This window comes from Cebus imitator, unplaced genomic scaffold (genome assembly GCF_001604975.1).
Source record: "Cebus imitator isolate Cc_AM_T3 unplaced genomic scaffold, Cebus_imitator-1.0 Scaffold71, whole genome shotgun sequence".
Classification (NCBI taxonomy): Eukaryota; Metazoa; Chordata; class Mammalia; order Primates; family Cebidae; genus Cebus; species Cebus imitator.
The window spans coordinates 3,052,637-3,061,709 of NW_016107386.1; the positions used below are offsets into that span (position 1 = coordinate 3,052,637).

General features: G+C 54.8%; 1 protein-coding gene across 2 annotated transcripts; it reads right to left on the minus strand.

Annotated features, from left to right (window-relative positions):
• Nucleotides 1-9: 9 nt before the first annotated feature.
• SFXN3 (sideroflexin 3) lies at nucleotides 10-9,040 on the minus strand. Of its 2 annotated transcripts, XM_017531228.2 has the most exons (12): nucleotides 8,711-9,040; nucleotides 7,753-7,930; nucleotides 6,428-6,591; nucleotides 5,605-5,775; nucleotides 5,156-5,254; nucleotides 4,709-4,784; nucleotides 4,465-4,550; nucleotides 4,067-4,194; nucleotides 3,850-3,899; nucleotides 2,258-2,307; nucleotides 1,399-1,446; nucleotides 10-1,128 (listed from the first exon to the last, which is right to left on the minus strand). In XM_017531228.2, the coding sequence occupies exons 3-12, from the start codon at nucleotides 6,586-6,588 to the stop codon at nucleotides 1,032-1,034; spliced, it is 966 nt and encodes a 321-aa protein (XP_017386717.1). In that variant the 5' UTR covers nucleotides 6,589-6,591; nucleotides 7,753-7,930; nucleotides 8,711-9,040; the 3' UTR covers nucleotides 10-1,031. The 2 variants fall into 2 exon arrangements, with proteins under 2 accessions (XP_017386717.1, XP_017386718.1); XM_017531229.2 differs by lacking the exon at nucleotides 7,753-7,930 and having other exon boundaries at nucleotides 550-1,128; nucleotides 8,711-9,024.
• Between the last annotated feature and the right edge of the window lie 33 nt (nucleotides 9,041-9,073).

The following is a 9,073-nucleotide window of genomic DNA, read 5'->3' on the forward strand; positions in this document are numbered from 1 at the left end:
AAAAAAAAAAAAAAAAAAAAAAAAGACGAGACAATGGAACACAAAATTCCCTGTCTTAACATTGTACATTTGGGGCGTAGTTGCCTTTGAGGATGTGGTAGTTACACCCTCTCTGATACCTATGGAGTTTAAGCACCATTCCTATAGCTGTGTCCTTCAGGAGGGGTGCAGTAGGAGCTCTTAAAGGGGAATGCTTGCTCTGCCTTTGTGCCTTTTTGGCTGGGGAAGGGAGTTGGGATTATAGGATTTAGATTTGAGGTCATGATGTCAGAACACACCAGGAGCTCCCAAGACTGCCCTTGAAGATGCCCATGCTGCAGGGTGGGGTGGTGGGGGAGACAGCAAGGGCAGTACAGGACGCAGGCGCTCCTTTGTCCGGTAGAGAGGAGGAGGGGAAATGGAGTTGTTCCAGGATACAGGCGATAGCACTAAGGAATGCCTAAGTCCCCTGCCTCCCTTATCCCAACATGTCTTCCTCTGCCAGCCCAGTTGGTTTGGGGAGCTAGGTATCAGAAACCTGAAGGATTCAGCCCACTTTGGCCTGCTAATGTCTCCAAGTCTCTGTCCTGAGGTCCTGGGGCTCCTACTATGTCTAGAAGGGATGAGGTACCACCAAAAAGAACTTGGCTGGTATAAGAGTTTAGAGAAGGAAGTCCCACCTGTAGGCTGGCTGGCAGGCAGGTGGACGTGAGGCTGAGAAGGAAGTCAGATGTCAGAACATACCAGGATAGCATGCCTGCTCTTAGCTTTTAGGACCCAACGTCCACATACACACATGTATCATGTATTATATGCGTGGACACTCAAGCACAGGAAGGAGGGGTTATGTGCTCTGCTCTTTGCAACCAGAGAGGGGAGGAAAAGCCTTATGGAGGTATCTTCCCCAGCCTAATAGATAGCTACCCTCAATGGCCATCTGCCCACCAAGGCCCCTGCCCAGTGCCAGGCAGATAGGCAAGTGGCAGGGGTGACATGACTCCACTAAAGCAATAGCCCAAGGAGGTGAGGGAGGGGACAGAGGCTGACCCTCCTCAAAGCCCCTTGTTGTAGTAGACCACTTCAACGCTGGGGTTTTGCTCATGGATCTGAGCTCTCAGCTCTGGTTCCAGCTTGCTCACGTGTATGGAGCTGCAACAGAACAGCACAGTCCAGTTAATGTCCCCTGAACCCAACGCCACTCAGGCCCAGGGATTGCCATCCCACCTCCTCCCAGGCTGAAGAATCCTCTCTCCTTTCTACTGCCAGAAGGACTGGCTCACTGTCATTCCCCCACTCCCAGAATCAGTGGAGTGCCTGCCAGGCCTCCTTCCTGAACACACTGGAAGATGCTAGGTCAGCTGGTCCAGAGATGCAGAGTCCAACCCAGAGCCCCCCGCCCGGCCCAGGAACAGCACTTACCTCTTCTGGGGGAATAGGGCACAGCACAGGGGGGTCGCAAATACTAGGCTGGGGGAGACGAGTGTTGAAAGGTTTGTAAAGCTTTGGCCTTAGGGTGTTCCCTCCCTGCACCCTGCCCCATCCTTGGAGATAGCCCCTAGGGATGGAGATTGATTAAAGCTGAAAGGACCTTTTAGGAATAGTAAACCCAACCTGGACATCAGGTTCTAAGGAAAGAGACCCCCACAGCCAGTAAGTGGCAGAATCAGGAATTAAATTAGCATGAAACTGCTGGATGGCACCAAAAGGTACATTTCCATGGTTTCCTCTTATAGGTGAAGACTGGAACTCCCTCAACTAAATGCTTGACCTTCAAGGACAGGGACCACCCCCTAACACACTTCAAGGACAAGGATCACCCCCTAACACATTCAGTAGGTGTCCAAGACACACACTTACTGAATGTATGAATGGATGATGTCTATAAACATCTTTTTTTTTTTTAGACGGAGTTTCACTCTTGTTGCTCAGGCTGGAATGCAATGGCATGATATTGGCTCACCACAACCTCCGCCTCCCGGGTTCAAGTGATTCTCCTGCCTCAGCCTCTCAAGTAGCTGGGATTACAGGCATGTGCCACCATGCCTGGCTAATTTTGTATTTTTTTAGTAGAGACAGGGTTTCTCCATGTTGGTCAGGCTGGTCTTGAACTCCTGACCTCAGATGGTCCACCTGCCTTGGCCTCCCAAAGTGCTGGGATTACAGGCGTAAGCCACAGCGTCCAGCTGTCTATAAACATCTTAAAGGCAATCCATACCCACCCACATCTACCAGGCACAAGGCACTCCCACATACCCCAGCTAACTCCTTGCACACTTACCAGAAGCCTACCAGTCCCACCTGCAGTGGTGCCCCCAGCCAGGGGCGGCGCTGTGGAGAGAAAGAGAGATAATGAAATGGCTCGTGTCCCCTGCCTCACTAACTATCACACATTTCACTGGCCATGGCTCTATCCCATTAGCCTTTCCCCGGGGCCCTTGGAACTGTGGCCCTTTTCTTTCCTCCAAGGAGATGACAGGGCTGGGACCTCCAGATCGCACCCTTCCACTCCAGCCAGGCCTGTCTGCTGATCACCCTCCCTGCCACCCCATGACACATTCTCGCCTCTCAGAACTGGTTGCCATGGCACTCCTTGGCCCTCTTTTTTCTTCCCTCACTTTCTCCAGGAGCTGATTTCTTCAGGAAACCTCCTCTGAACCTCCACTCACTTCTGTCCACCCCAGTGGCATGAATCTGACCCTTTCCAAGCACATCTCCCCCTCGGCACTCTTCTCAATTTGCTCTGGCCACAGGGACCACCAGTCTGTTCCTCAAATGTGCAAACCCTCCTGCTGCAGTGCCCCTACACTGACTGTTTCCTCTACCCCAAACTCTTCTCTGTGTTCTTTGGCTCTCTCTTTCTCATCCTTTGGGCTTTACAGACCCCTTCTCTGTGTAGACCATCCTATCTACACAGCTCCCCCCCATGAATCTCAATTACACTGCCCCACTGCTTTCCTACAAAGCACGTATTATAATTTCCAAGAATGTATTGGCTGGGTGGTGATGGCTCATGCCTGTAATCCCAGCACCTTGGGAGGCCGAGGCGGTTGGATTACAAAGTCAGGAGTTCGAGACCGTCCTGGCCAACGTGGTGAAACCCTCTTTCTACTAAAATATATAAAAAAAAAAGCCGGGCATGGTGCACGCCTGTTGTCCCAGCTACTTGGGAGGCTGAGGCAGGAGAATTGCTTGTACCCAGGAGGTGGAGGTTGCACTGAGCCGAGATCACACCACTGCACTCCAGCCTAGTGACAGAGTGAGCCTGAGTCTCAAAAAAATAAAATAAAAAGGAATGTATTTATTGGATGCCTCCTTGTTTACTTGTTTCCGTGTCAGACTACAAACTTCATGAGGACAGGGGCCATAATCATCTTGTTCAGTGCTGTCTCCTCAGCCCTAAAACATGCCTGGTGCAGAGTTGGCGCTCAGTCCATTTGTAAATAAATAATTCCATGAATGAGGCAGAGCTTGTTCCTGTGCTTTGCTTCTGTGTCCTGTTCATGTCTGTGTGTGCCTATGTGGCTGTGTGTACCTCTCAGTACGGAGGAACTTGGGGGTGAGAGAATGAGCATGAGATCCAGTGTGGCTGTGACAGTCTCCTCCTGTGTGTGTCAGAAGCCTTTGAAGTAACACTGGGGAAGTTGGTTTCCTTCCCTTGTCCTTTCCTCTCCTCCTGCCCCCGAAGTGTTCCTTCACCTCAGCCCGGTTCACTCTTGCGGAATGAATGAAGGTGGAGGGGGAGGTTCAGGGCTCAGGAGAAGGGCTGGCAAGTCTTAGAGAGTCAGGCCAGGCTGGAGAGAGGGTTGGGGACTGGTCACTTCTTCTTCCAGCCACCGCCACTTCCAGGACAGGAAAGGTAGAGTCGCCTACCTTCAGAAAGTCTTTCTTCTCCAGAGTGTCCATTATCAGTGGGGGGATGGCTGTGGGAAGAGCAGGGCCAAGGAGAGAGTTAGTGGAGTCAAAGTCAGGAACTGTGAAGGGCGACCCCTCACATCTCCTCCCACTCTCCCCAGAGTCCTCCAAAGCCCTTGACTGTACCCGCTTCTCTCAGAGCCTCCCGTGCCCCACCCAGCCACTCCCTCCTTACCCATGGCAGGAATCGCCATGCAGATTCTTGAAATCACCACCTGGAAGATTCCCTGCTTGGCTGCGGTCACAGAGTAGCCAAGCCTCTGACCTGCCTCGTCAGTCACCGGGATGCCCACCTGCAGCTCCCTGCAAAAGGAAGGGGGTTGGCATCAGATCACAGGCCCTGGATCCCGTCTGTAATACCCGAATGGGCAGCACCTTCACAGCGTCCCACACACACCCCAGACTCAAAGGCTGGTTCTCTGACCTGAGGATCCCAGGGTCAGACTGAGCCAGGACCCAGCAGCTCATGTCTAGGGAGGGAGAGGGACATCCCCATTCTGAGTCAGTCTGCATGGCTGAGCAGTGTGCTACATTATACTGGGCATGCGTATGCCAGGAGCCGGAGCCACTCACCTCTGCCTCATCAGGGGGATGTTGATGCAGTTGGCAGCTGCCACTGCTGCAAAGGGCACAAATCTGCCGACCAAGGGGGGCAGGTGCTGGGGAGGAAGGGTGTTGTTCAGTGGCCCAGAGGGCCATGGGGTGGTGAGGGACTCTGGGGAGATATGGGGACATATAGGTCAGGACTGGAGGTGTGATGAGGAAGGAGGAGGCAGATAGAGGATGAATGGGGGGCCAGGGGAGTGGGGGCCTTTACCTTGGTGAGGGATTTGAGTCCCAGGGCCGTGGCCACAGCTCCAGTGGTGGCACTCACATAGGCTGTCCCCAGCTGCCTGTGGGTAGAAGAGCCAGGTCACAGGAGAGAGGTAAGGAGTCCAGCATGCAGCCCTTTCCTTTAGGAAAACATGAGGCGTAGAAGGGGAAGCTCATCTCAGAGCAAGCGCTCCCTCCATCTCCAGCGTGAACTTGTCTGGAAGCCCCGGTCACACCCTTTGAAGAGGGCTGGGTCCCCCACAGCATACATAAGAAGACCTCATGCCTTCAGCTAGGCAGGGTAAGTTGAGGCAGGGCAGGCTGAGGAGAGGGCACTGAGCACTGGCTGCATGAACCACAGGGGAACGGGAGAGAAAGGGGAAGGCACTGGTGGACTGGAAGAAGGGGGTCGGACAGGACCATGCAGCTTCTGCTGGGAGCTGACTCTCACCCCATGGTGATGGGAGCGTCGCCACTGCGGTTGGAGTAGTTAACGATGGCATTGAAGGACTGGTTCACCCACTGCCAGAACACCACAGTTGGGGTCTTCCTGAGGGAACAAAGACACTCACTTCTGCCCCCTCTACAGTGGCCCTCATCTTTGGGCCCCCATAATGAAACCAAAGGTTATTCTCCAAGCCTAAGAAGGACTCAGTTGATGGCCCTGGAACCAGTTCTGGTAACTGCTGTGTGCCCCACCCCCTCCACTTACACAAACACACCTACTGTCTCTGGGGCGAGAAAACTCCTGAGGCTGAGTTCTGATGAATGCAAGGGATTCTAACACAACCTGTCATTCACCCACTACTCTGCCCCAGTTGGCCCAGACAAGAAGCACCTAACTCAGGTGCCATGCTCTAGCTCAGGGCATTCAGAAAGGGGACATGTGATGAGACCTGCCTGTAGAAGGTGAGCATGCAGCCGGTGATGGTCATGTTCATGGGCACCTGGGCTGACATGCGGCCAATCAGGACCACCTTCTCCCCTGTGTCCGGATGGAAGGCGGAGTCATACACATACTTGGCCCTCCACAGCTGGTCCTCAGTGATCCCTGGGGTCACCACACCGGCCCTGCAGAAGTTGGCAAGGAGCAGGCACGCTATGTCAGGAGGCAGACCTGTCCTCCCAGGCCCCACCTGCCTAGCTCAGGGTAGCTCTGGACAGAGAACCAGGAACTTCAGCCTCCAATCTCAGCATAAGTGAGTTCCTTGTCTTTAGAGGAGGGCCAAAGTTTCCCAGAAGTGGAGGCTCCTATTTCTATTTCCCTTCTAGCTACACAAAGAGGGGTACTCTTCTGTTTCTGCCAAAATGCTGGGCCATGGGTGATGGTGGTTTCCAGTGGGTCAAAAATGGCAGTGAGCATTGCAAGAATTTTTCCTCCCAAAGATAAGGAGGATTCTCTCCTATCTTCCTGGGATTCCACTTTGAGCACCTCTATTCTTGCAGCAGGTGGCCCAGCAATGGGATAGGTCCCTGTAGAGGTTTGTGAAACATAGAGCACCCTCTCCCATAAATATTAATGCCATCTTCTCAATCTAAATGACCTAAAATCCTTTGAGTTAAAGCTCTGTACCTCAGTTATCTGTGATGCCAGCAGAGGGGGCCAGAGAGTGAGGGGGATTGAGGGACAGGCTCACTGTTAGGCTTGAGGAGGCAGGTAACAAACATACTAATCACAGAAAATGAGATCCTGGCACACAGGGTCAGATGGTGGGGGGTTCACCTGTAGTTCTGCACAATGTTCCGAGAAGCTTCCAGCTGTGCCCCAGACAGCAGCAGATTTCGAGGATCAGTAACAGTAAAAAAGTGCCGGGCTCTGCCCAGGAAAGTACTTTGGTCCCAGCGAGGTTCCTGGATGTTGATGTCTACAGGCAGTTCACCCATTTTCTGCAGGACAGAAACAAGGGTCAGAGTGGGGGTCCAAGGGTCCAAGGGCTCCAGCTAGGGGAAGCTTTGGTGCCCCTGCCCTGGCCCCTAAGCTTATCATCAGTCCCTTCAAGAGCTCAAGGTGACTCTAGATAGGTAAGCAAGAATGTGGGGAGGAGCTGTTTCCTGGACAATGTCCTGGCTAAGGGACTTGTAGCTGCTGGAGGAGGGGGAGGGGAAGACCAGAAACAGGAAAACAGATCTCCTTGTGCTCTGCCCTGGTACAGATTTTCATGAGTGAGGATCTACATGTATATGGTAGACACATGAACAGCAACAGACATCCCAGCTACGTGTGCTGCAGGTATACAAAAATATATAATGTATACATTACACACCCATGCTCAGGTTAGCTTTAGGCCCCAGCTGCCCTGAGACCTGGATACAAACCCCCAAGGCTTTTTCGAAAGATGGCATAAGACGTCCCACGCTCCAGTCCCTGACTGGAGGAGAGCAAGGCCTTACTGGCCACCCAGAGCTTACCTGTTCCAGATCTCAATCAGGGGACTCTGATGTCAGCCTGTGTGTGCATGTGGGCACGTACAAGTCCCCTCGACAGACCCATTTTCTCCAACTCACGCTGAATGACCCCAGGCTCTCCGTGGTCCCTGGCCAAGCAGAGCTGGCACAGACACTCATCCACCTCTCTCTGAGCCACCCGCCTCTGGATAAGAGCAGGATTCATTGGTGGTCCCCTCCACCCAGCACAGAGAGGAAAGCCTGGCGCAGCCATCTGGCCGAGTTGGGCAGAATCCTACAGAATGACTAATCCTCTCCAGCCACACTTCCTCCCACAGAGGCAGACACGCCCTCCCCTCACACTCACATACCCATACACAATGATACCATCATGCACGCCCTACCCAGACATACAGACAGCACGGAGATGCCCTGTATACATCAGTCCTCAAAGACCGTTACAGGCACACACGGGGCCCATCTGAAGACACTTGAATGTGTGGCTACACACAGCCCCACCCTGACATTCCTCCGCCAACCTCCCTTGTGCCCTGTGGACCTGCATAGAGGCAGACACTGACTGCACCGGGAGAGTTTCAAGGCAGGCCCTCTTCTCTGACCCCCATTCTGTAACCCCGCCAGCCTGGGACAGCGAGCACTCACGCTTTCCAGGGCTCTCTGAAGCTCTCAGAACCGCCTTCCTCTCTGCCTCGGCTGTCTCCGCTGCCTCCGCCCGGCCCTCCCAGCCGTCACACGGGACGTCACGCCTGACGCCGATCAGCAGGGAGGGGCGGGAGCTTCCCCGCGGCGCCCAAGCGGTGGGCCCGGGGATTGGCAGAGCCTGGGGGCGGTGGGTGTCATTTGAGGCGATGCCCCAAGTCCGGGCCACCGAGACCAGGCCCTAAGCCGCTTTCTAGAGCCAATCATACCTCGGGGATCAGTTCTGGCCCCCTCCCCAGCCAGAGAGAGGAATGGGTAGAGCCGTGGGCGCTGTTCCCTTTGCTTACAGTCCCCTGGCGGGCTTAGGGAGGCCCCAGCCCTGAAGCCAGGGATCTAGGTGTCCAGAGAGAAAGCCCAGGGCACAGGTGGGCGGCATGGAGGGGCAGTCCTCTGCTGGTGCGTGCGGAGGGACTCGGGTTACCGCCTGGCTTGTTTACTTGATGGCTGCCTTGGCAATGGCCTCTGCCTGCTTGCCCCACTCGGCTCCTACCCCGGTACCCACAAGCTCTTCTTGCAGCAGCATGGCATTCGGCATTCGCATCACTTCAGAGCCCCGTTCCTGGCGTGCCTGTGCCCCTTCTATGTCCCCAGCCCTCTCCCTGCTCCCCCTCTCTGGACCCTAGCTCCACTGTGTCCCTGGTCTCCTTACGCTCCCAACCCTTAGCCCTGTACCCCAGACAGTAGCCCCACCCCTGGGATGTGGAGGGGCAGACAACCCCAGTAACCCTGTGGTCTGCATCCGAGCGAGTGCATCAGAAGGATTCTTAGGACTCTTCCTGTCCTGGGACCAACCGCCCCATCCTGCGACTGTTCCAGAACCGGGAGGCCAGAGACACCTTCTGACAGAGGAGGATGCAAGTGAAGAAAGCTCCCCTCAGCCACGCACACACTCACAACTTACCCAGCCACCACACAGAGCATGCCTGCAGCAAATGCAGGCTCACGTCCCGCTCTGCCCCGTGACATCCCCCCATGGAGACCTCAAGGATGCCCGCAGAGGAGTGGCAATTCCAGGAGCCCAGTTAGCTGGCTTGGCTCGGCTCGGAGAAGAGGTAGTTCTGGCAGGAGGGGAACAAGCCAAGACCCAAGCCCTAAATTTGCAGGATGGGATGGGACGTTAGAACCAGAACTGGGGCGGGTAGAGAACTCTGCTGCCGGGGACCAGGTAACGCTCGGCTGTACCCAGTGCCCATGGGAGGTGCCGGGAGGGAGTGACTGGCCGCCCTACCAGCCAATAGGAGCCCGGGGCGGCGCAGGCCAGCCC